The sequence below is a fragment of the Natator depressus genome, chromosome 7 (assembly GCF_965152275.1).
Source record: "Natator depressus isolate rNatDep1 chromosome 7, rNatDep2.hap1, whole genome shotgun sequence".
Taxonomy (NCBI): domain Eukaryota; kingdom Metazoa; phylum Chordata; order Testudines; family Cheloniidae; genus Natator; species Natator depressus.
In genome coordinates, this window is record NC_134240.1 from 17892768 (window position 1) to 17920650 (window position 27883).

The 27883-nt window shown below is 39.5% G+C and overlaps 1 protein-coding gene across 3 annotated transcripts in view; it reads right to left on the minus strand.

The window, feature by feature from the left end:
- The window catches only part of RAD18 (RAD18 E3 ubiquitin protein ligase), a 123825-nt gene that overhangs the window by 41315 nt on the left and 54627 nt on the right, over nucleotides 1-27883 (minus strand). For all 3 annotated transcript variants that reach the window (XM_074957556.1, XM_074957555.1, XM_074957554.1), the window contains exons 10-11: nucleotides 22710-22844; nucleotides 20717-20879 (exon numbers count right to left, since the gene is read on the minus strand). In XM_074957556.1, the coding sequence (XP_074813657.1) occupies nucleotides 20717-20879; nucleotides 22710-22844 (298 nt within the window). The remainder of the gene's footprint in view (nucleotides 1-20716; nucleotides 20880-22709; nucleotides 22845-27883) is intronic.

A 27883-nucleotide genomic window follows, 5' to 3' on the forward strand; every position in this document is an offset into this window, starting at 1 on the left:
AAAGATACATCAGAGCTCCTAAAAAAAAAGAAAAAAAGTTAATTTGCCATGTCCTTTAGCCCCATAACAAATAAGCATACTTAAAGAAAAAAAACGAACAACAAAGTAATTGTTGCCTGTCATATATTCACTTCACTGTGCATAGGTAATTTAAGGATCTCAGATCATTCTGGGTATGTGGGATCTTAAATGCTGTAAATGTCCAGGCACAACAGAGCTCATTAAGAATGGAGTAGCAGGCCTGCCTAGTGGTCTAATGAGAGCAAATTCTGTTGTCACTGAAGGGACCACTGTCTGAGCGCACACCCTGGCATGGCAGAGATTGTGTGTTCATCTTGTGGCTATGTACACGCTGATCTTAAAACAATGCTACACTGTTGACTTCAGTGGTGCTACTGTAGTTTTGCACTGGTTTAAGTGATAACCAGCCCACGTCCTATATGGGTAAGCAGAAGTGTAACGAGGTACACAGACATAATGAATGCTCACACATTTTGGATGCACAGTGAGGCACACAGCCAGACAACAGGTTTCTGGGTATCTAATATATTGATGTTGTGAAGTGAATTATCGCTTTAAATAAAGGTTATGCTATGATAGAAAATCAATAGCTGATTAAAGAGACAATATAAAGGACAGAAAAATAGTTCTTATTTCAAAATAACAATTTTTCACTGACAGAACGTTTATTTCCAGGAAAACAGAACAGCAGCAGAGGCGGCTGGCCTGTTGTGTATTTCACATGTTGAGACTGAAGGCTTCAAATTTCGTATTTCCAACATACTCTTCAAATCTCTACCACGTTGCCTTTTAATCGCATTACCACTATGTTATCATCTAGCTGATCACTTCTGAACAAAACCGCACCATGATTTAAACAAAAGAAAATGGAAATAAGGTGGTGGAAAAATATTGGCTATCAATATATTGCTCGTGCCCCTATTTTTAGTCTGTCTTATCTATTTAGACAGTAAGATCTTTGATGTAAGGAGTGTCTCTACTTCCAGTACATAGCACAAAGGGACCCTGTACTTGGCTGGCCCATTGGCACTACTATAATGAACACTATTAATAAGAGCAATTTTAAATGGTAAATAGAGTCCAAAATATGGAGTAGGGATTATCGCTGTTTTTCCTTCTTTCATTGGCAAAGTAAATTACCCAATAATGAATAGCTATATAAGTGCTAGTTATCTATTATTATAAATGATGTACAAGCTTTGCACCAATATTAAATACTCACATGGCAGAAATTTTGCCAACCAAACGCCTTCTTTTTTAAAAATGACAAATCTAGTGCACTTTCATTATAACACAAGGATAGTAAAACATTTTTGACAGCTGGAAGACTAAGAACTTCTAGAATACATTTGGGAGTAGATTTAGAACTCAATGGCTTATGCCTCAGGTCAGTTAAAAGTTAATTATTCTACAAAGGAAACATGATTGACCTCCGGGGAAGGATATAAACTTGATTTATAGAGCAGATACACAACTGGCTTCACATAGCTGTACTGTCACCACCTCACTGGGATCCACTCTCCCAATGAGGTCTCCATACAGAACTGTATGTGGAAGTGGAGCACCCAAAAGCTAACTGTCAGTGATTTACAGTAAAAGAGATAAAAGCCGTTAATTAATCTGTCTGATTATCTTTCCTACTGGATTTAGTCATTAGTCCTACGGGCTCATCAAAAGTTCATCACAGATATTTGCACAATCGTAATCTCTCTTTGGTGAGACAAGAAGTTTTATGGTTTTGGCCTGAAATTGGCAATGGAACACTACAGATAAGTTTAACAGTACTATGGACACACAAAAGAATGACAATTTATGAGAAATCTGTGCATGTGTACTGCTTTCAATTGCTTTGTTTGCTCTCAGCAACTGAATAGTGTTTGCTCTCAGCAACAAAGTGAGTTTGGATGGCGTGAGAAAGTTTGCTGTAATTGGGTTTTTTCACAGATCTTAATTTCATTTGATTTTTTAAAATCTACAGCTATTTTCTATATATAGCTAACTAAAGGATAAGTCTCATTAAAATTCTGCAACACCCACACACAAAAAGCAGGAATCCTTATTGTAACACTACGCAATGGAAACTAATGCTGGAAATGTTGTTTCAAATTAGTTTTCTCCTGTTTTAGAACAATAGCGGACACTATTGGCTTGATTTTGATCTCACACTAGAGTAAATCCAGAGTAACTCCACTGAAGTCAGGCATTACACCAGAGTAAAAGCAGTGGGAGATTGGAAACAGGCCCTCTCTATTGCAGGCTAGCTGGAGTGATAGCTGGAGGTCTAAGAAATGAGTAGTTATTTTAAAATCCTACCCTATTGTCCCAAATACATTAAAAAAATACTTAACGAAGTCCTTCCCTCCGGACTGCACTTTGACATGATGGGAAGGTTTGTGTGTTCCAATGACCCTGAGAGCTATGCCGGTGTGAGTTTTAACTCCTTGTATGGCCACACAAGCTGGACAGGTCAAAATGGTATGGCCCAGATGAAAAGCAGTCTACTGGACCTCCAGGCTGGGGGTTGAGCAATAGGCCAACAACCTATCTTCGTAAAAAAATTAAGTTATCGAAACAGCATGATAGACAGGGATGGCGAGGCTTTCTTTGTGTCCTAAGTGATATCTGATTGTACGGAAAAGATTCAGATTTTAAAAGTCACCCCCTGACAGAGCAAGAGGCAGGTTAGTGCCTGGATATGATATACTTTCTTTACAGGAAAGATTTTTAAAGATGTGGTTTTGTTACCAATTAGGGCAGACTGCGGACACTGTCACAAGCAAAGCAGTAAGAAAATGAAAAAAAATTGGGCAACACTCAAGAGCAATAACAAATTCATAATATCTGTGCACATTTTACACATGGTTTTGAAATAGTTTTTGACTGAAGTAAAGCTGAGCACATAATGCACTATGTACTTACTTACTGTCCTAGGGAACATTAGCCACTGAAACTCACGAAAAGCTACCAATCCAAATAGTAACCAGAGCTCTGGAGGGAAAAAAAAATTGAAATTGTGGATTTTTTCAACCCCATACTCAAACAAATCAACCCTTACACTGTGTTAAATGTGTTGTACTGAGAGATTCAGGATATATGCACACACATCCACCCCTGCCTGCCTCTGTGTTCCTAGTGTGGGAGACAGCAGCAGCATTCCACGTTAATGATTTGCTCTTTGTTTCCCGAAGCAGAGCAGCACATCACGCTGGCTGTTAGAAGGGAGCTTTGAAAGGGGAAGGGCGCATGCCTGCTGCTGAGGGCTGCTGAGTTTAAAAAAAAAAAAAAAAAAAAAGAGTAGAGCGGTCACTGCAGGCATTGCGGGATGCCTCCGGAGGCCAATTACCAGCAATAAAAGCAAGAAAGGTGTTTACATTAGGGTATGTCTACACTGCCCACATTACAGCGCGGCCACGGTAGTGCTGTTATGTGGGCAGTGTAGTCATGCTTTATCACCGGGGAGAGCTCTCCTGGCATAAAAAATAACCACCCCGAATGAGGGGTGATAGCTTTATCACCAGGAGCATGGCTCCCATCGATAAAGCCCTGTCTATACTGCCACTTTGTCACTCAGGGGAGGGGGGGTGTTTTCTCACCACTGAACAACTAAAGTTTTAGCGCTGAAAGTGGCAGTGTAGACACAGCCTACACTGGCACTTTGGCGATAAAACCTTTGCACAAAAAGCCTTACCACTCTCGTTGAGGTGGTTTTATTACAGCGCTGCAACTGAGGAGTTTCTTTGCAAAAAGTGGCTTTGCAGTGTGTACACCTCTGCTGTTTCATCCTTTGCTGCCTTTTGGTGACAAAACTTGGCAGTGTCGATCAGCCTTAGTTTGCTAGATAGAATACCTTTTTCCTATAACCTTTTATAGATGCTGATCATTCACACTCAATCAGGCTGAAACTTTGGGCCCAACTTTTCACTGCCTTACACCTCGTGTTATCATTTACACCTCTACAGAGTGTCAAAACACTTCTATTCTGATTAATAGCAGTTTATGCTCACTTTGCATTTACTTTGTACAAGTGTCAATGACTACACAAGGTGCCAGGCAGCAGGGATTCAGGCCTTAATAATTCATTTCACATATACCACAAAAGAGCCATCAGAGAGTAATGACTTTTGATCACTAAAACCTGTAATGGATTTGAAGTAGCAACTAGCAAGGAAAAACTATGTTATCTCATTCCCAAACTGCTGAGCCAGTCGGTCACCACATTATTTTAATTTCCACTGTATGGTATAGTGCTAACAATTAACAAAGATGCGGCCTTTATTTCACAAAATAATTACTCACGTAACTAAACTGAGACCAACAGCAAACACAAAAATTATAGTCATGATTTTGTTCTCAGTTAACTGACATCAGATGTAACTGGTATCACCTTGTGATCAGAATCCAGCCCATGATTCATTACTTGGTCTTCTGTTAATACAGAGCGTTACAGGAAACAGAACACGGCAATTTCACGTCCACCCCCTGTGTTAGCCAAACTTTTCAAGCACTTATTGTCCTTATGGAAGAGCTTATAGTGCCATTTTGCCAATTCACTCACTGGAAAGCAGTGTTTTTACTTCACATCATAAATCTCTCCTTTGCCTAAAAAGTAAGAAAATAGTCATCCGCTTCACTATGGGTTAAGTTGTGGCTTTCCCACAGCTCTGACCAAAGGTCCGTGCGTAGTTGCTGCTCCAGGAGCATATTAAGAATCAAATGGTGACTTCTTGGTTCCCCACTTCCTCTAAGTGGGGAAATAAACTACACCAGCCATATATACCAGGTACAGATTACTTCCCCCAGCAAGCAAGCCTTTTGAATATGATTTAAATGTGCACCTAACTTAACCGAACATCGTGAGCCAAACTTCTGAGATCTCATTCAGCTTCCAAAACCACAGACAACTTTTTTACACAACTGTTTTCTGCTTTGTCTTTATTAAAAACCATTGCTCTTAAGACTTTGCATATTAAGTTTCAACTGAGTGAATTTTAATAGCAGAACTATAAAGCCCTGAAACTCAAGTGCTTTGTAATGGAAAAGTTGAGAACTACAGCAATAGGGGTCTGAACTCTCATTTGTTGGAGTTGCTCTCAAGTTGTGTTAAGTGCAGATCACATCAGTCTGAAGCACTTCCCCAAGTCTGGCTCAGTTTATTCATGGCTGGCTACTACAATGGAATAATAGGCATTCTACCAGCAGTAACACATTCTTTTATTGACTATAGTTTGGATTTGACTATAAAAAAAATTTATAGAAAACCAACTGTCCTGAAAAAAGAAAAAGCTAAAATTAAAAAAAAGAGCTAATCTCCTTACGTTTATTTATTTTAAAGGGGGACTCCGTTTTTCTTAGCTTCAGAGGGAATGGCCAATGTCTTTAATCAGTCCATCTTGCTGGGTATTAGGTAGTTAGCAGCGTAGATGTCATCCATCTCCAATACCCAAGCTCAACATGCACACATTGAAATATGAGTTCACGTGTACAATACTTGTTAAAAAAACGTTAAGTTCTTGACACACACTCTCAGTCAGATAAAAGATGACCAGACAGTTTACTGTACGGAAACAGTGTTTGATGTGCCTAAAGAAGTCCTCAGCTTTGTAAAGAGGAAGAATCAGCACAGGTTTGATGAAAATGACGCAGAGATAAAGCAATTCTTGACATCCAGGCATTTTCTTCCGGCATTTTGGATAAATAACTCATCTATTAAAAAGATGGCTTATTCATGTACAAAGCTAAAGCTTCACCAAATGAACAACAGCTTGTGGAAAATAAAAGCTGAGCAACTTCAATCAGTGGCAGACCAAAAAGGCTCCAAATGGTGGGTTGTTTTTTTTTGATGAGCTGAAGACCAAGTATGGCCCGCAATCTGGTATCACCCCATCTGGAATGTAGATAAGTCACTACTACTCACCGATCATGGACAAACTCAGAAAAGATAGGCTGAACACTTTAATTAGGTTCTGAACTGCCCATCCACTATGTCAGCATCAGCACTTCATGATCATGAACAACGTCCAATTCAAGACCAACTCTCAATTCTACCAAACACCTCTGAAGCATGAAAAGCTGTCATGCAAATGTCAAAACGGCAAAGCAGCAGGTCCACCTGGTATTCCTGTAGAGATCTTCAGATGTGGGGGCCATGAGCCGATCAGGAAGCTCACTGGCCTCAACTTAAGATTTTGGGAACAGGAGGCTGTACCACAGGAACTTAAAGAAGCCAACATTATTCACCTCAAAAAAAAAAAAAAAAAAGCAATCACATTTCTTGCAATAACCATCATGACATCTTGCTCCTTGCCACTGCAGGAAAAAATACTCAAGTCATGTTAAACCTAACTGCTCAATTTGCAGAGGAGATAATGCCTGAAATCCAATGTGGCTTCTGTTCTGGATTTGGTACTTCAGACATGATCTTTGCACCCCAGCAAATTCAGGACGAATGCCATGATCAGAATCAAGACCTATACATAGTTTTTGTCAATCTTACTAAAAACTTACTCTGTAAATCAAGATAGCCTGTGGACAGTCCTCAGCACATTTGGTTCCTCAATAAGTTGGTCAACATTATCAAATATTTTCATTCTGGAATTCAGATTTATGTCCTTGACTGAGGCTGATTCTCAGCTCCCTGTTGTCATCACCAATGGAGTAAAAGAAGTTCGTGTTCTTGCCCTGATTTCATTATCATCATGTCTGCAGCTGTTCTAATAGATGCATTCAGAGACATTGAGTATGGCATTTATATGCTCTACAGTATGGATGGAGGTATCTTGAAGCTGCATCTCTTGTGTGCAAAGACAGAAAGGTATGAAGACAATTATTCAGTTGCTCACTGACTGCTTTGTATGTGCTGCAAATTGTTTTGGATTAACTATCAACTCAAAGATGACAGAAGTCATGGTCCAGCTTCAACCGAGAAGTACTGCAACTACTCCAGGTGCATCCATCGATGATGTACCATGGAAGCTCACTGGAAAATTTTGCTACCTTTGCAGTTTTGTTTCATGTAATGCAATGACTGATGACAACATTACGAAATGCGTTGAGGCAGCCAGAGATGCCTTCAGAAAACTTCAGCATTGTGTTTGAAGCAAACACGGTATCAGAACTGCAAACAAAAATTGATGTTACCGTGCTGTTGTCATACCACACTCTTCTATGGACTATTTATTAATGCCACATAAAATACTTGGACTAATTGCACATACAATGTCTATGGTAGTTAATGGGTATTAAACAGCAAGATTCCAAACACCGAGGTCCTTGAGTCCTGAAACAGCATAAGTGGTGACACCTTTATAGTGAGAGCACAGCTGAGATGGTGCAGTCATGCAGTCTGCATGTCCAACAATAAAATACCAAAGGCTCTCTTCTATGGAGAATTGCAGACTGGAACTTTTGGGGGTGGGGGGTGGAGAGCAGGCCAAGAAAACAACACAATGACACTCTAAAGGTCAACCTCTAATCTTGCAATGTTGACCTCAACACCTGGTAGCTCCTAGTTCATAACAAGTCCTCTGTACTTTGGACTGGAAGACTTCAAGGGCTCATAGAATGCTGCGATCAAGGAGAGCTGTGCAAGGCATAAAGCTAAAAGCAGTGCACATTTATCTAAACTTGTTTTCACCTGTGGCACTTGTGGACAGGGCTGCAGGTCCAAAATTGGTCTTCGGTCTCATCTCAGGATCCACAATAAGTGACTGTAGCTCATTTGTCCAATTCAGCAAGAGACTTGATCATATCATTATTTTTTTAACCTGAGTGTCCCTTTGACCAGACATTTTGATTACAGGCTAGTAGAACTGTTTATATCTGGTAAACTTCATGTTTTCTAAATGAAAAGGGGCCTCCTACACTCCCTATATCCGCTTCTTAAATTGGCAGACAAAAGCCCCAGTTCAGCAAAGTACTTCAGCACATGCTTAAGTGCTTTGCAAAATCTGTACATTGGAGCCTCATTTAAAGCACAAAAAGTTAATGCCAAGACTCCAGCTGACTTCAACGGGCTTTGGATGAGGCCTTAATACCAGGGATCAGAAGCTCAGAACTTTAAATTGGCACAGCTACACTGACTCCAATGAAGCCTCCTGCTTGCTGTGCGGATGGGAAGGGGAAAAAGAGGGGTGCTAATGTCAGGGTGTCCCCCTCCCCCTGCTCCTGAAAACTATCTCCACAAAGCGCGGGGGAGGGGGCACACAACAGAGCTCAGGATGGAGGGAGTTTGCGGGCAGCAACTGCTGTCTCAACTTGCTGATCTACTTAAAAAGGCAGTGTACTTAGACTGGAGTCAGCTTACTTAAAGGGGCAACGCGAATCTCTCACTCACACACACACACACAGTGTGTCTGTGTCTGTCTCTCTCTCACACACACACACACACACACACACAGTGTGTCTGTGTCTGTCTCTCTCTCACTCACACACACACACACACACACACGGTGTGCATCTCTGTCTCTCTCTCTCTCACACACACACACACGGTGTGCATCTCTGTCTCTCTCTGCCATCCTGTGCCTCCTCCATCCATTCCTGCTGCCTTGTAGAGTGTGAGGCTACATTAACAACAATGTGTTAACCCTGGAGGGTTCAGCCGAGTGCTACTTCATCATTTAGCAGTAAGGCATCCCCTGGGAAATATCCCACCCTCTAACTCCACCACCTCAAAAAATATAGTTTTTTGTCAGGTGAAAAAAAATTCCCTGGAACCGAACCTAACCCTCCCCCACTTTACAATAATTCTTATGTGGAAATTGGATTCACTTAACATCGTTTTGCTTAAAGTAGCACTTTTCAGGAACATACCTACAACATTAAGCAAGGAGTTACTGTACCACAACTATTTATACAGAACACAGCAGTTCGTGAAAGCTATATACACGACTTCATTTAAACCTGTTGGAAAAATTAGCCTTTAAAAGTCATGCATTTTTGTAGTTTTGTTCATTTGACATCTTATATTTTGTTCTTTGGGTGGGTTTAGCAATTGACGAAAAAAGACTGAACACGTCTGGATTACTGTCATACTCCATAGTTACGTACTTTATTAAAAATCTTTAGACATATATCAAGTGCCCTTTACTCTCATTTCCTCAATTAAAAACATTAGTATGCAGATCTAGAATAATATCAGCAGATCAGTACTAGTTAAACTCAAGGACTAGTATTAATCATTTAGTTAAACACAAGTTTTTATGAACATAACAATATAGGGGTAATTAAATTACCTAGAGTACAGTGCTTCATTACTAAAAAAGGCAGAAACCATACATTCTTTTAAACTTTAAGGGTCATTTGCTCAAAAATCCTTCTCTATACTACTCTCCTATAAATATTTAGCATGCAGGTTTGGACTTTTAAATGTACTGCACTGACTATTGCTAGATGATATCCTGTTATCAAAAAAAGTGCAACACTCACAAAAATCATGGTCTTCCACAAAATATTTAATGCTATTTAAATCAAAGAGCTAAATTATTCTTTTTTTTCTTAAAGTCCTGCTCCATTTACTCTTATCTGATTATATAATAACCAGAACTATTATATAATAGTTTCAAGAATCAGATGAGATACTTTAATTTCATGCTAACGACATTACCATAGGTTTCAGAGTAACAGCCGTGTCAGTCTGTATTTGCAAAAAGAAAAGGAGTACTTGTGGCACCTTAGAGACAAACAAATTTATTTGAGCATAAGCTTTCGTGAGCTACATCCAATGAAGTGAGCTGTAGGTCACGAAAGCTTATGCTCAAATAAATTTGTTAGTCTCTAAGGTACCACAAGTACCTCTTTTCTTTTTACATTACCATACTATTACATTCCACCATGCATTACCAACATTTGGCACAGAAGGACATAAGGGTATAAAGAATCTGCCCTGCATCCTCCTTCAAATGTGATTAAGAGTTTAATTCATATGAAGCATAAATGAACAGTAACAAGAGGTACAAATCATGGTCGAGCACAGTTTTCCTAACATCGTACCTATCTAAATCCCAGGTATCAATTAGAAAATGCTATACTATGTTGAATCTAATGCACTGCATGTATTCTGGTAAATAAGACTTCCAATGTCAATAGCCTTTTTTGACTTTAAAAAGAAACCTTTGGGGCAGCCAGTTAAGCTTACAGTATATGTAACAGTAAATACAAAGGTGACTATTCAAAAAAATGCCTGTTTTCCCTAAAATGAATCGAGGAGCTCCTTCCCAATATCTACTACAGAAAATACCTTGAACACTACAAACACTGAAGCTGCCCAAATGTAAATATTTATTTAGGGCTAGATCAGGGGAGGGCAAACTAGGGCCCACGGGCTGTGTCTGGCCCATCAGATGTTTTAATCCGGCCCTTGAGCTGCAGCCGGGGAGCAGGGTTGAGGCTTGCCCCATTCCATGCACGCTGTGGCTCCACATGGCTCCCAGAAGCAGTGGCATGTCCCCCGCCCTGGCTCCTACACATAGGGGCAGCCATGGGGCTCCACACGCTGCTTCCGTCCCCAAGCGCCGCCCCTGCAACTATCACCGGCTGGGAACGGAGGCCAATGGGAGCTGCAGGTGGGGCGCCTACAGACAGGGCAGCATGCAGAGCCACCTGGCCGGTGCCGCACCTCTGCGTAGGAGCCAGAGGGCGGACATACCACTGCTTCTGGGAACTGCTTGAGGTAAGCACCACCCGGAGTCTGCACCCCATACCTCCTCCTGTGCCCCAACCCCCTGCCCCAGCCCTGATCCCCCTCCCGCCCTCCGAACCCCTTGGTCCCAGCCTGGAGCACCTTCCTGTATCCCAAACCCCTCATTCCCAGCCCCACCCCAGAGCCTGCACCCGCAGCTGGAGTCCTCACCCCGCCCCTGCACCCCAACCCCCTGCCCCCGGCTAGAGCCCCCTCCCACACCTTGAACTTCTCATTTCTGGCCCCACCCCAAAGCTCGCACCCTCAGCTAGAGCCCTCACCCCCTCCCAAACTCCAACCCACAATTTAATGAGCATTCACGGCCCACCATACAATTTCCATATCCAGATGTGGCCCTCAGGCCAAAACGTTTGCCCATCCCTGGGCTAGATCATCCCTAGCCCAGATACAACTGAGCAGGAAGAGTGTCCTTACTCTTCCCCCGCACAGCTGGATGAGGGCTGCCTGGATCGCTGTTCTGGATGTAGGGAAGAGAGTAATCCAAAGCTCCCTATTGCTAGCAGGTAGGCAGAACAAACCACAAGAGAGGAACAGTGACAATTCCTTACTGATGCTCCTCCTGGGGTGACACTGCTAGGTGCTAACTCATAATCAGGCTTGAGTCTAAATGTTTAAACTAGCCCTCATTTACTGAAACGTCCACCACTGTAAAGAGCAAGCAAAAGGCAGCAAAGCACACTGAGAAACTGCTCCAGACACTGACCTAAGAAAGACTGGCACAAAAAGCAGTCTCCTGAGGTGCAAGAACTCTGTAGTTCAGGCCTAAAACCAAGGGAAGGCTGTAAACACAGCTGCAGCATTATCCTCCTCAAGGGGCAAAAAGAACAGACAGGCTTGGGTTTAGTACTAGTATTTGTTTTAGATTATCTCTCAGAGCTACAGAGGAAGAGCAAGGGTGAAGGGAGCCCAAGTGAGATGGCTACTTTTTGCATCTTTGGCTGCTATATTTTTCCTAACAGTCTCTACGAGCTAGGTCAGGGGAGATGGAAGGGAGGGAGTTGTTTTAAATCACCAACATTTATGATGTGTGTTTTCTTGCAAGGGAAAGTGGTGGTCTGTACAGTCTTTGTGGCTCTCTCAGAAAAACATATTTGGTAGCTTTTCAAACAAAGTGAAGCTTGGAGAGAGGAACGCACAGCTGGCAATGGGCAGTTGCCTTGCACACATATCTACAGTCATTTCTGCACTTCATTTCAACCTTTTGTGTTAGCATTAGTCTTGCTCCATGTTTGCTGAAAAGACAAAGAAATTACGACGTGTGGTACTCTAAGGGCACTCCAGACACTGTCTAATTGCCTGAATTTGTGTGTATTGCTTTAACATACAACCTGGCCAAATTTTTTAAGATCTTTTTGAACCACTCCAGTACCTGTTGTTAAGGTTCATGATTTTAAGTCACACACTAACCTGAACTAAAAAACAAACAAGGAATATCCCCAAAGCAGGAAAGAGTCTGAAAAACACAGTTCTTTGGAGCCTCTAGTTTCTCTGAGGCAACTCAACATGGAGCTGGATCAAAGAGTAAATCACTGACAACTACAAAAAATTTATTTTTGTAAAGAAGGTCCAGATAATTGCAATGGATACCTCCTGCTGTTCGCATCTGTGAGATTATGGGTACAATTCAAGAATTCATGGATATTTTTCATTGTGTTTTTGCACTTAAGAGAGTAAATTTTGTTCCCATACAAGGGAGGGACAAAAACACTGTCTTTGGCTAGGCATAATGCATCCATATACTCGCCAGATTGGGACTATAAAGTACATTCAGATTATTAGTAACAGCAACACTAATATCCTTTACAAGACTTTCTTACAGCAAGTACTGAAGTTTATACATTTAAAACTTAAAATATACAACTTCAAATGTGCCAAACAGCTCTGCAGAAGAACTTCAGAAAAACTGAGGAATCATCTACTACACCTCAAATATTCCAGAAGGGACCATCTCAAACAAGAAATCACCACATACCAAACAAACAAGGACACTCCACCAGCGAAGTAGATTGCATCATGGAATGGGATACCCAAATACCCCAACGAAACCTGCTTCAATACAGAAAAAAGCCCTCTGACCACACTACCCTAGTTGTCACCCACAACCCCATGCTAGAACCCATTTGGGGTATCATTAAACAACTACAACCTATATTCAACGGGGACCATACCGCAAAAGAAAACTTTTCAGAACCCCCTCTTCTGGCCTTCAAACAACACACCTCACGCTCATCATCAGAAGCAAAATCCCCACACACCAGGGCCCAACAACTCAAAGCAGCACCAGACCCTGTCAGAAAAAGAGATGCAAAACCTGCTAACATATGTCCACTGCTACAATGACAAATACTCCCCACAACACACCTTTCAAGATCCAGGGTCCTATACATGCCTATCACAAAATGTGGTATACCTCATCCAGTGCACTAAATGCCCCAACAACAATGGTGTGTGTGATACCAGACAATCATTATGCTTTCGAATGACCTCGCACAGAAAAAAGTACAAAAACACCATACCACCTGTGGGCAAACACTTTTCACAAAATGATCACTCCATATCTGACCTCTCAGTCCTCGTCCTCAAAGGAAATCTGCACAACACCTCAAAGGATGAACCTGGAAGCTGCAAATTTATAACTTTATTAGACACTAAAAATCAAGGTCTTAATAAAGACACTATATTTATGGCTTATTACAACAATCTGTAACCTGCTAATGTCCCCTTTTTTGTCCTGTGATTGCAGGGGTGTTAATGTGCAACTTAACCTTAGAATATGTTGACTGCTTATGCTAAACAATTTGTTCCATCTTGTATTTAATGTAATGCTGAGAATACACTTCCCAGAGCTGAAGAAGTTGGTCCAATAAAAAAATATTACCTTTCTCTCTATTTAAAATTTAAGACAGAAAGAGGAATACAGAAAATGGTTTGGCAGGAAAGAAGACAAGGAGGTCTTGAAATATCAGGTACTCACAAAAACAACGAGGAGTCCCGTAGCACCTTAAAGACCAACAGTTTATTTGGGCATAAACTTCTTCAGATCGAAGTGGATTTTTTTACCCACGAAAGCTTATGCTCAAATAAATCTGTTAGTCTTTATGGTGCCACCAGACCCCTCGTTATTTTTGTGGATACGGACTAACATGGATACCCTCTGATACTTGACATCAGGTACTCAACCATTCTATGCCCAATTTCAGTTTAAATTTAATACACTTTTCCCATCAACCCTGGGAAATGTTCAAACTTTACAACATTTGAGAATTAAGAAAGAAACAAATGGAGAAAGTAATTTTGCATAGCACTTTCTGAAAAGGGTAAAAAGTCAAAACAGTGTAGACAAGATTCCTGTTTAAATACTTACACTGAAATGCTTGTATTGTTTATTTTATTTTTGAATATATTTTGTCTATTATAAAAAATAGCACAATAAAAGCAGATAAATTTGTCTTCACTACACAGTGACTTTAACAGAAGGTACCCACTCTGTAAACAGACCATATTAATAAATCTGTCTGTAAATGGATTTACACACAGTAGCTAATGCATTTTTTTTTTTAAAGTTGTCTGTAATTTGGCAGTCTCATTATTAAAAATCCTGTTGATCATGCAAGTACAGTGAAGCAATTAAACACATGCAAAGTTCACATTAAACTCTAAAGCTATTTTCAACGTTAACATACATACAAGATGAGGTTAAACAAACTTTCATGGCAGCCATTTAAACTGGTGAGTTTTCTCTCTATTTTGATTATCTTCAACCATTGTTACTATATGTGGAATGTTATATCCTCCAAAGAGGTTTTGATTTTGAAATAGCTACTTATCTGCAAATCATCTCTATGATCTTAGAAGGCATGAAAAGATCCAAAGATAACTTTCAGAATGGACAATAGGAAATAATAAGATAAACCAAATGAGATTAAAAATGACAGTAATCAACATTATTCTGAGTTTTTAATAGGTCTATGTCATTAATATCTCCTCTATTAATCTGCAAATACTAAATTTCTTGGCTTAAGCTTCATTAACTTCATTAAGCTTCATTTTTCCATTACCCTGTCAAGCTATATAAGCTAAAGTATGATTCCATTTTGGATTTTTAAAAGTAAAAATATAAAATAAAATGTACTTTCCTTGACCAGAACATTTGAATACCTGTATGTTCAGTTATCCAAACAAAGGCAGGTCAGTTGAATAAATTATTTCTCTAAACATAGGTTAACAGAAGTTCTAAGAGTGAATAGAAGACAGCACATTTCACTTGAGAGGCAAGAATGATTGCAATCTTTTCATTCCCAACCATCTGTTTATAGAAAACGTTTGGTTTTTAAAGTGTAGGCATGCAGAATTATCTTACAGTTCTCCAGAGAAGGCTTCATACTTTACTCTGAGTTACAATGTCTTACTAATCAGCAATAAAAATCACACCTGCATAAATTATTGACAAAAACAGTTTTACATAAGCATCATTCTTAGGGATTAACTTCTAAAGATAGTGAAAGAAACATCTGTTCCTCAACTATTCTGCAAATTTACACTGAAAAAAAGTTTTTTAAAGATAGCCAAATTCCTCCCCCTTGCCCCTCCCAAAAAATCTTCTACATATTTCACATTCTCATGTATTTGTATTTATAATGATTTTTACTGTGTGTCTCCAAAAATCAAACCAACAAAAGCAGTGGAGGTCACAAACAAAGCTTGAATGAAAGTGCTGACTACATATATGCATGTGAGGATAAAGGCTACAAACTAAGATCACCTGCATATAGAGTTTATGCTAAACTAATTCAAAATATGAAAGATATGCTGTCATAGGTGGACTGGCCCTTTAAGAGGTGTTGGTCTCAGCCCAGCCTGTGACAGATCAGCTACCACCCCACTTCGCTACAAGCTGATCAATGCAGCCATTACACTCATCTGGGGAAGATCTGGGTGATTTCCATAAAAGGGCTGGGACAGCTCAGTTGAGGAGGATATCGGCAGGACGGAGCTTAACTCTGTGATTGGCCCAAAAGGAGGCTCTTATGGCAAGCTCTGGAAAAGACTAACCCCCAGGAAGACAGCCTGGAGATGACCAGACTGGGGGGGAAAGTACTTCAGAGAAGAAGCCCTGCAGGATCAGCACTCTGAGAGAAGCAGGGCAGACCAGGATGGGCAGAAGATATTTTTGTTTCATGCTTTTTGGACTTCACTAGACACTGCTACCTGACAGGCCCTCCCTGAGAGAAGGCAGGTCTGTCGCAGAACTATTGTTGGGACAAAGTGAGAAAGAGAGGCAGAGCCACTGCCACAGGGGACACAAGGGGGTGCAGAATGGGCATACTGCCCAATATGCAAATCAAATTGTAAAGGCCTCTTCCAACAAATCCTACAATACTTTGCCAGCTCATATTTGTGTGCATGCATACACGGTCAGATCAGCTACTCCATTCAAATTTCAAGTACAGATGGCAATTCTACTGGATATTTCACAATGCACGGCTACCTACATACCAGTCTATCAACATGAGCTACTTTTAATAGTGCTTCATCTTGTAGGTAGCCTCGATGACTAGAAAGGGACTACTTGTGGAGTAAGGTATTACTCAGCATGAGTAAGGGAGACAAAACTGGACCCTATGCAATTAGAGCAGAAAGATGGCAGAACAGACTTATAATTGAACTTATAATAATCACTACTTCAGCTTGGCAGGCGGACCAACACTTTTTAAAAGACTTAGGTACCTGATATAGCTAGACCATATCATGGTCAGAATTCACCCAAAGAGCATACTGTATACAGAGGGTCCCCGGTACACGTCTCCCCCTTCTCCGTTGTTTCGCGTATCCGTCGCTCATCAATAGGGGAATGTGTTCCGAATCACGTCGGTCCCGATCCGCATATCCGTCACTTCCCCTTTTGCACGGCTTTTCTTTGGGTGCTTTCCCCGGCGCCCAGGAGACGCTGGGATGGAGTGGGAGGAGCAAAGATGGGGCGTGCTTGGAGGTGGGGGTGGAAGGGGGGGGTAGGAAGAGGCAGGATGGGCATTATTTCTTATGGAGAAAAATTCCCCGGTATCCGTTGTTCTTTTCAGAAACACAACCCCGATGTATACCACGGACCCCCTGTAACAGCCCACTACACATGGAGAAAAGACAAACACAACAACTCTACAGTTTTTGCTACTACACATTCTACAATTCCTTATTTTCAATATTTTCTTTAATTAAATAAAGTTGAAGAATTGAGATTTATTTTTTTTGCTGCTGAATGTTCAGCACTTTTAAGCAATGAAAGAGAACAAAGCAGCCATGTTTTCAGTTAAGGTCTGAAAGCACACGTAAAATGTAAACAGGAAAGTAACTTTGCTGAAGGCAAGATCCTCAAATTCCTACATGAAGTAAAGTCCACATTGACATAAAAGGCTGCAGGAGAGGGCCCTAAGGCCTAGGGCATATCTTAACACTAAACTTGCAATAAAACAGAAATTTTATGATACAGAAAATTAATGAGCCACTACATGCTATTCCTGCCTCTCAAGAAAAGCCTTTTCATTTAAAAAAGATTAAAATTCCAGATTTGCTGAGGATATTAATGCAGAACAGTTATCTTGAAATCAAGAAAATAAAATGAGTAATACAGATGAGAATTAGGCACTATTTTTTCCATTCATTAGTCTGATTTCCCTTCTATCTACTATCTACTTTGTGGAACTAAAACAGCAAGAGGAAGTCCTGGGGCAGCTATAGTAGTAGTAATGTTCAGGGCAGGGGATCCCCCTTTGAGATGTGTGCTTGTAAAACCTGACCCTCAACGTGAACTTCATAGAGTTGAACCACCACCAATCCTTGTGAACAGGCTTCCAATTTGCAAAGTGTACACAAACTGAACCTGTGGGGGTTCATGCTGCCACATGTTTACCCAAAACCCTTTGTTAACTAAAGCTCGGTCATGTCCCCAGGGTTATACTGGGCTGCAGGTTTGAAACACAAAGCTTCAGGAAAGAAGGAGACAGATGACGCCAAAACAAACAACACACAAAAAATGCCAATAAAGCAGGGCTGATTCCAGCTGCATCGAGTCCAGCAAAGGCAGGAGAAAAAGCTGGTGAGAGGAAAAACAGGGGAGCCGGATCATTTGTAGGTCACAGAAGTAAGACGTTCCTACTGGCAGATGGAATGGGAGGGACTACCCCTCAGCCAGTGCCAGTGGCAACAAAACCTCTGATGACAAGGAGAAGAAACAAAAGACAAATGGTACAATTAAAAGTCATGCTCATTATTCACCCATTTCCTTGAGAATGTAAAAGAAAGGTCAGAGCTTGAGCCTCCCTTAGCTATGCATCACTGTATAACTTGCAAATAGGCTACCGATCTTGTGCCTGCACGTACAAAAGCTAATTTAAAAGCTACATGGCAATGTGCAACAACTCATCTGAAGGCAAAAATGAATCCTTTCAATTCATCTCAGTTGTCTTTAGTCAGCCAGTGGTGAAGGAAAGATAAAGTATTCCCTCAATGAGTTTGCATAATGTCAATGCAGATCCAGCTAAACTATTGTATAAATTGTTTTGCTAATAGGAAAGTCAATGCTGCAGGCCAAGAGTTCCATATACCCACTAAAGATGAACTCATTACCTGTGCAACCATGCTTCCAAAATGCAAAAGAGCATTGATCCACCTTTCTTGCAGATCCCATGACATAGTTACATCATTGAAAGACTTTTGAGATTGTGTTGTTGGATTTATTTCATAGCAAGATATAATTACGGTCATTGTCTCATATGTATCGCTGATAAAAAAATAAAGCCACATGTAACAGCATACTTAGCAAGATATGAAAATGACCCTTTTACTCTGACTAGCATCTCCAGATACACTAATTGTGAATACAAGTCTCCAGTATTCATGATTCATTTTAACAGAGCTCTGAAAATGCTTAATGGGTTTGTTTCAATAAAGTAATCAAGAAAAATATGTTTAAAACAGTTTCAAGGTGCTCCTAGACCATATTAAGCTACAGGTTCATAGGAATGTTCCTTATAAAGTCAGAACTTCATAACCATCTAGGGTGAGCTTCAGAGAAGGCCACTTTATATGAAAAAAATGAAATTAAAATAATTATATACAGATGTAATGAGACAGCAAAACAGAGGTAATGAGCAGTTCTTTTAAATTACTTTCATTCACAAGGGAGACCCACAATTCACAGGCTCTGTTCAGGGATTTACAGTTCATTCTCTTATTGTTCTAGAACATGTCTGTCTATCAGGTGTATTGGCCTCAAGACATTAGAGAGACACAAGGAGAGTGAGGTAATATCTTTTATTGGACCAACTTCTGTTGGTGAGAGAAACAAGCTTAAGCTTACTATAAAAATAGTAAATGAAACAATGAATTCACACTACTGTGGCTCTTTAGGGTAATGCTGATCACTAATTTGGCTCCTGAATCACTGAGGTCTGACAGGTTTCAGGGTAGCAGCCGTGTTAGTCTGTATTCGCAAAAAGAAAAGGAGTACTTGTGGCACCTTAGAGACTAACCAATTTATTTGAGCATAAGCTTTCGTGAGCTACAGCTCCTTTTCTTTTCACTGAGGTCTGAGTATCACTGCCCTAGAGTCTTTTCATATGGATCCCATTTGACTAGTCATTTAACAAATAGCACAATTTTTTTCAATCACCTTTTATGGCAGGAACTCTATTTCCCCTAATATTTCTTCCTCCTCTTCTGGGAAACATGTTCTATTGCTAGCATCTCTCCCGTATTCTCCTTTTTACATGGTAAGATAAAGAATGTAATTCTCCTTGCATGAATTAAAATGTTTGACTTCAATTTTCTTTTCCATCATTAAATTGCTTGTCATCCCTTGGAAGACCTACTGTCTCCATACCCCTAACTACACTGTTCCTTAAGTGACTGAATGTCTCATTGCTTAAGAGGGTAAGACCAACAATCTTGCTTTTATTCTCCATGTTTGTGTTGAGGGTTTTTGTTTTATTTTTAGTCACAATTCACGTAAACTTGCTAATTCTCCATTGTGTCAGATATTTTATATCACTGGATTAGTTTTTTCAAAACCTCTATTGTCTATACACAGTTGCGTTATTAAAACCCCACCGATATTTCTAGATGGCAGTAATATGGGAAAGCAGCATGGTCTTGTGAGGGTTAGGAGCTGTGTGGCCTAACTGTCAGCTTCCATTGACCTCAACAGGGCTTGAGAACACACAGCACCTTTGAAAGCCATGCCAACTGAATTTTTTGCCAATGTTTCCACAGACAAGTTCTTGAACAACCATGGGCAAGTCACTTAAACTCTGAGCCTTATAGTTTCTTCATCTGTAAAAGAGAGATGATATTTCCCTACTCAACATGGAGGGAAAATTATTGTTTGCATGGTACTTTGAGATACTCAGATAAAAGGTATGATAAAAAGGCACATTTAAAATGTCCGCTATATGTTACAATTAAATTGCTAATATAACTATTTCCTTTGAGAGCATGTCTTCACTTACAAAAACGACCTGGCCAGACAGTATACTGCAGTTTATAAATGATTACTTAACACACACTCCCAGATAGTTCTAGAAGATCATAGAGACATCAAAAACGAATCAGAAAGACACACAGTTCTGACATAGGAATGGATGGCAGATTAATTGTTAGACAGTAAACATCCTAAACAAGCACTAAACATCAAACAATGGAAAGGACTTGTCAGCAAAACTGGTTTCACGTTAGCAAAGTAATTCATTGTCAATAAAAAACAACCAAGTCTCTTCTCAAAAATATATCACTATTGGAAAATGCACAAGTTTGTTACATTACTTGTAATTAATTGAGACCCCCAACTTAATGATACAAAAAGGGACTCATTGCCAAGAAGCTGAAATGAAAACACAGGGAAAGGCAGCATTTTGCTGCTATCACAAGTCTTCCCACCTTTGTTGTCAGGGCTATCATGAGATACATAAGGAAGAAAAGATTGACATAAATCGGTATGCCACTAACCTCCTTGCTGATCCTGATGACTCTGAGAATGCAGGAGAAAGAGATTCTGAGCCCTCAGCCAAATTATAGGGTTTGCTTGTGTCAGAATCAGGTATTTCGGCTTTAGATAACTGGTCTATTACAAAGGTCTGGTCTGTGCATTGTTTTTTAATATTCTGTTCTCCTGGCAGAAATAATACAAGACAGAAATTAATACCTAGCAGATAGTTTAGTTTCCCTTTTGTGTCTTTTTCAGTTTGTTATTCTCTAGCTTGGAAAAGCCAAACTTTTTTTTTTTAAATCATATTTCAAACATATTTCCTCCCCTCCTTTGACTACCAGTACAAGATTTCTATCACAATCACTGTTTCAATAAAGTGCCTAAATTTTTTCCCATCATAGTAAACACTCACCATGAACCAGAGATAACAGCAACATTTGTCCAATATCTATTTTAAGCGAGGGTGAGAGAAATTGCCACGGGTGTGTATGTGCACTTGTCTCCAATCACCATATTTTAAAAATTAACAAATACTCAAAAATGTGGAAGCTCTGTTTCCTGGTGCTCAGTATGAATTCACTTTATATCATTACACGCCACAGTTTTAGAACACGGAAGTTTGACAGCTCAAGGTAATAAGGTGGCTGTAAATAAAACTAAGCGGATGCTTTGACAATGCCTCTGGAAAGACAGAAATGTCAATATACTGACTTTTGGGGGGCGGGGGTTTAAGTTAAGGAAGCATGGTCTAGGAAATACTATTCTAAAACAATTCTATTATTTTATATTTGACAAATGTTTTTATCAGTTGTTACCCCCAAGTGATTCCCTTTGCCATTCCAGAGGGACAGAGATATCGGTTATTCCCTAGAAAATAATATAAAGAAACTAAATTGTTTTTATACCTTGTCTACACTCATTTTCCAATGTAGTTATGCCCATATTAAAACCATGCTTAGATACAACGCTCAAAACCTGATAAGCATTAGTCCCTACTATGGTAATTTGCAATAACAAGTGTTCTGCAAATACTGGAGATGTAAACCATGATTTCTTAGAAGAAAAAATTTCAAGAACGACTGTCAACCATGACTTTGCCTATCACTGCAGAACTGATCTTGACAAAATGCCAAATACTTTTGTAGCTACAGTGTGGATAAAGGCTTCAAGGCATTTAGTTTTAGGCATCGTTTCCCTCGACTTAGAATGAAATATCAAGAGGATTCATCATATCAGTTGTGAATGTACTGCAGAATTCAGTGAGCTAGATTGTCAATAAATCAGCATAGCTCCATTGAAATTAATGGATTAGAAATGGGAAAGATCTATTAGGTCGGAATATAATTCCCCAAAGGAAGACTATCCAAAATTAAAGCTTTTTTTAAACATGGCCATAATCAAAAACCAACTCAAACAATATTTAAAGAATACAAAAATATTATGAAGATTCGAAATTTAAGACACAAAGCCGGTCAAGAGCAAGTGAGATAGTCCTGATCATCTTTTCTCAGATGCAGTAAGAGAACAGTGATTCAAGCATCAACAAAAACATGGTAGGAATTTGGACGATTTGCAGAGGTCATTAAATAGAACATGCCCACTGACAGATATTGCAAACACATGTTTAAATTCCACAAGGCTTAGACTTAGAAGTACCCTCCTAGATCATCCCCGAAATGTGACCAAAGATATACCCACATTGCCACAACAAGCAATTTCTTAAAACAAATAAGATTGAAAACTAGTGTGAGAACTAACAGTACCCATGGGTATTTTTTTGTCTCTGAAGGTAATAAAGACAGAATATCTATGCTGGATGTTGTTCCTAGAGACTAGACTACTCATATGCTTAAGGTTAAGCATGTAAATATTTACCTTGTTAAATCATGACCTACATGAACACTGGGTAGTTGACGTTGTCTAATTGGTGGCTTTGGGGTATGCGTGCATGCATCATTTCTTAGGGAAACCCAAAAATTATTTTTATTTTCAGATGTATTAAACATTACTCACCTGTGTCCACAGCCTGGTCTTCAGCAGTGGGTGCTTCTCTCTCTTGTAAGCTCTTGATTTTCCTTTTACCAGTTTTCTTCCATCGGTTATTTACCTGATCCACTAAAAGCTGAAATTCACCTTTATGTTTATTCCCTGAAACACAAAATTACACTCCTCTATGAAAAACAAATTGCTCAGAGAACTGGCAGCATCATGAGTGTGCAAGGGGAGAGTGAAAAGGACATGAACAGAAACACAAATGCATAATAATGAAAACATTTCTCAATTCAAAAAATCACCAACTGACTCATTGTTGCAACATTTTAAGTGTTCTATTTAAGGGCTCAACTTTGAAAAGTGCTCACTGAAGTCAGAGGGAGTTTTGCCATTAATTTCAGAGGAGCTAGGATTTCAGTATCTCTCTAGTTAATTTTTTTTTTTAATTAACTTGGTTAAAACCTCTGGAACCACATATCTTTTTGTATTCAAAAAATGGATTTCCACCATTTATTCTGGTTACTTTAGGCAGTTATTTTACATCATCAACTACTAGGTATAGAATTATGCAAAAGATTTTTTTTTAAAAGTCAAAAATGTAAATAAGACTCAGGATTCCCCCCGCCCCCCCGCCCTTAAGAAAATGGAAGGGTTTTTGTTTATTTTGTTTTGTTTTTTACTTTTACAAAAATGTTGTCCATAAAACAGCATCACACATGCAAGGTAGGACAAGAGAACATGCAAAAAGAAACGTTACTAGTCCATTCACATTTTCCTAAAATTCATTTTAAAACTTTTTTTTAAAGCAAGATGAGCTATAGAATAAAAACATCTGTTCATTCAAAAGCCAGGTTAAGTGTGCAAGCACATTGGAATTAAATAGTGTTTGTTTTTCCCTGATACCATCGTCTGCCAATTTAAAAAAAAATCTGCTAAATAATTCAGTTATTCTTGCCATAATATTAGATAATGTTGTTGAAGAATTCTAGTTCCCTTGGGATTTGCTGGAGTACTGGTTGCTCATTAGGGTCCAGATGGCTCAGTGAATTGATCAGTAAGGGGACAGCAAGCTTTTCACCTCTGTCACTTGTCCTAATTCACAGTGGGACAATAGTTAATGAAAATCATCACAACAGATCTGTTCAGAGGCCTATGTAGAAGGTGCTAGAGATTTCAGCCCATTACACAGCCCATCACTCCATTCCAAACAAACAACCACTGTGGCTAGCACTACCTGACAGAAAAAAGAATGGTCATGGAGACTGGACTACCTCTCTTACTCCTAGCAGTGGTGCCCTCTACTTCCATAGGAAAGAGGTAGATCATTGTGTAGGAAAAATGTGCACGGCTGCTGCTCTGCCCTGTTCTGTGCACAGAGGGATTCAGTCCTCAGGACAATCAATATAACTCAAACACTCATATATATTACAGGGGGCCTTTCAAAACTTAACAGAGAGAGATGCCAGACAACTCTCAGTGAGCCACTGCTGATCCAGACCACAATTTGGAACTCTGTTTTTCTTGTAAGAAAAGAAATCAGAAACAAATGTTAAGGCATTTTGTGCCGCTAGGAAAGGCTAAAAACACCTAAAGGAGAACTTAAGGCCTTACATCACCGATGTTCTCTCTTCGCTGCAGATGTCCACAGAACTTGCAGAACTGCCTTTTCTGCACACACACAATCATGGCTTCCAGGTAGCCGAAATAATGAGGAAGCTCCACTAATCTTAGAATTTTGTATTTCCTAATTTCACTTCTTGCCTCACCTTCCCCAATCTAACACAGATAAGGACTGCCACTATACATTACATCAATATTTCTGGAAAATAAAGCACTAGCTTTGAATAGCCTACTACCTTTTTCTGAATGAAAATGTTAATTCAGAAAGACAGGCATAAGTGGCTTTGCAAAGAAAATGCCAAGTGTCACGAAGAGCAGACATCTAGTTTTTTAAAAAAAATACACCAACACTAACACTATAAAAGGTTGCAAAGTCAAGTATTCAAAAGTTATGAAACGCCAGAATGCCTATGCAGCCTTAATTCAGCTCCCCTGAAAATGTAGCCTGTGTGTTATATAAAAGGAAGCATTGATTGTGCTTAGGGAAGCATAGTTCTAGGCCAGCTATCCTCAACTTTTTCAATACCAAAACACCCTACCCATCACTGTCTTATCTGGGTGCCACTGTTGTCAACCTCCCAGCATTCCATTTCAGCTTCTAGACTCAATGGAAACAAAAAGATTTAATAAGGAAAGTTCAGACTTCGCATAATTTTCTTTACCTTCCCTATAACTTAATGTTTCTGGAAAGGGATAGTGAAACAGATATCTGCATATTGTTTTAGGGAAAAGCATGGTCAACAGGCTATACATACATTCTATAAAGCAATCTTAAAAATGCTATGCGTAGAATGGTAATCTTCATTCTGCACTAATGTAACTTCCAGTTGTAATTCAAAATCCATGCACTCTGGTTTTTGAGCAACTTTGCCAAATGAATTTTATAGGCAACAGATCTTTTGTCAAATAGCATCACATTTTAATAAATATTACTAGAGAGTGAAATTTTACGACTACATCTGTTATTTCACATTTGAAGAAAAAAGTCTTTCTGTTCCAAGATTATGACAATTTTTTCAATAAAGGAAATTTTAACACACATCTGTGTGTTTACTTATGATACCTCAGTGATTCAGCACAGTTCAATGCTGCCCTTTAGTTATGTACTCATTGCATTTTCGATGATTTAGTATGTTTATGACCAGTTTCTGGCAGTCAGTCAATGCAGTGCTTATTATTTGGACACTCAAAATTCTCTTACTAAAAGGCTGGCAAAATGAGAAGTTTGCTCAGACAGAAGATTATGTAGATTACACACTATCTATAGGGTGAGAACATACTGTTTATTTTTTTAAAATGACATTTACAAAAGATTAGTTATTTGACTGTAATTACCAGTAGTAAGGAAAGCCATGAAAATGTATTGGTACCTGTAGTTAGTTTTAGATTATTGTATTGCAATCTAAGGGCAGAGTTAGGCTACAAATTTCTTTCCACTGAAAAGTCCCAAAGTTTAGAGTTGGCCTTTCAGAATAATTAATACTTGGACTATCTAACCTGGTGGAAGAAGCAGCCGTTTGTTTTCCATTGTTTTGTTTTGAATTAAATAAACCCCGATCCCAATATATTTCTGAAATTTTCATACAACAACGAAGATCTGTTTTTACTGACACAAAAAATTAATCTCGACATTCTCCAGGACTCCACATAAATATACCTAAAGAGCCTGTCCACAGAGATTTCAGACAGCCAAATCACCTAAAAAAAAATACAATGAACAGATGTACGAGTTAAATGACTCGATGACTACCCCAAAATCAAAGAAGCTGAAATATTTTCCAATGCTTCATTTAACAGAGGGGATTCTGAGAAACAATAATGTTTCTCTTCTGTCACTACTTATTATAACAGAAGTCTGTTGGTAACACAGGTGTATGATCTGTTAGCAAACCTTTACTCAGAATAGTAGCATATAGGGGTACTGTACAGACATACCGAATACAGCTACTGAATAGTATGGTGCCTGGAAACAATTCCTCCTATATCCAGAATAATATTTATGCTTTATGGTCGACTAGAACAGTGTTTAATGATGCTTCTTTGTAAAAGCCATTCACATGCTGCCCTGAATGCACTTATTGTGGAGCAGACTGAGGAGGCAGATCCTACCCTAACCACGTAGCAGAAAAACTAATTTGAACCCTCAGAAGAAATAAATGGAGTCTAAGGGTCAGCTCCTCACCTGGTGTAAATCAGTCTAGCTCCATTGGCTTACCTCTGGACCTACTTCCACTGCAAAATTTACTGAGCTAACAATCAGTTTGGACTTGTCCACTCAACAAAGTCTATGTTAGTAGACTGGGAATCTAACATACCGGTACATTTCATATGCAGTCCTATAACATCAGGGCTTAAGAAAGCTAATTTCTGGTATTGAAACCAAGGTGCTGTGAATCCTGCAATTGTGAAATCAATCTTTTGGCCCAGTTGACACAGAAGTATACTTCCAAGCCTTGATTTTTTTCCCCTGGAAATTCAGCCTCCATCTCTCTGTTTACTCTAACACCTCTCGCGTGTACACTTTGAAAAGGAAGAATAGAAGCACTTTCCTCCATCACCCCACCCTCCACCTTCACCTACCCCTCCTCCCATCCTGTAAGATATTGGAAGAGGCCCCTGTTGGTGTTTTTGACCCCAGCTTCCTTCTACTCCCACTCCACTCCTCTGCCTCACTGCCAAATGCCCAGCCTCCCTTCCCATTCCCACTCACTGCTCTCCCTCTTCATACCCTTTCTCCTCCTCAAGAGCTTAGTCGCATTCACATTCTCTTTCCCTTCCACTCACCCTTTCCTCTCCTATTCACTCATCAGTTACGACAGTCTTTCAGCCATCATAAAAAGGAAATAGAGCTCCCTAGCTCTTCACAGCAGCCAGGAGGAGTAGGCTCCCCTGACCTCCAAAGTTCCAGATTTTTCTGGCATGCAAATATTGGATCAGGTAGAAAAAGGGAAGTTAGAAGATGCATAGAAAATGAATTAACAAAACAGATTTTTATGAAATGATCAAAATCAATACAGATATAACTCAACAAAAAGTCTCATCTGAATATCCCTCTATGTATCTTACTCTGCTGAAGAATTATCAGCACACTGCAATCTATTCACAGAAACCAGAGGTGCCTTGGCAAAGATCCTAAGTTCAATAAGCAAATAAAACCTATGGAAGTTTAATTCAATTTTTTTTCATCTAGAGACTATTCTTAGAAGTGCCTCCTATGATCCATACAACAAGCTCCTTCTACCTCACTTCTTCTGCCAACCCTTTCAACATTACTCTTCTTACCACAGATGCCTCTACATCTTCTTCCATCAGAACTTGTCCTATGCATCATATCTGAGACATTCACACACCACAGTGGTGGATGGAGTAGACTAATTTAGACAGAAATTAAACTGCTCAATGCAAGGATGCTATTAAGTGCTCTGTAAAGCACCATGCACATTTAAATAATAATAATTTATTTAACTATGAATTCTAGTTCTGTGATATTGACTTGACATAGCTTATCCTAACTGCTTTCTTACCCACTGAAGGGGAAAAAAAGATTTTAAAATGGTGTATTCCCTTATCTTGTG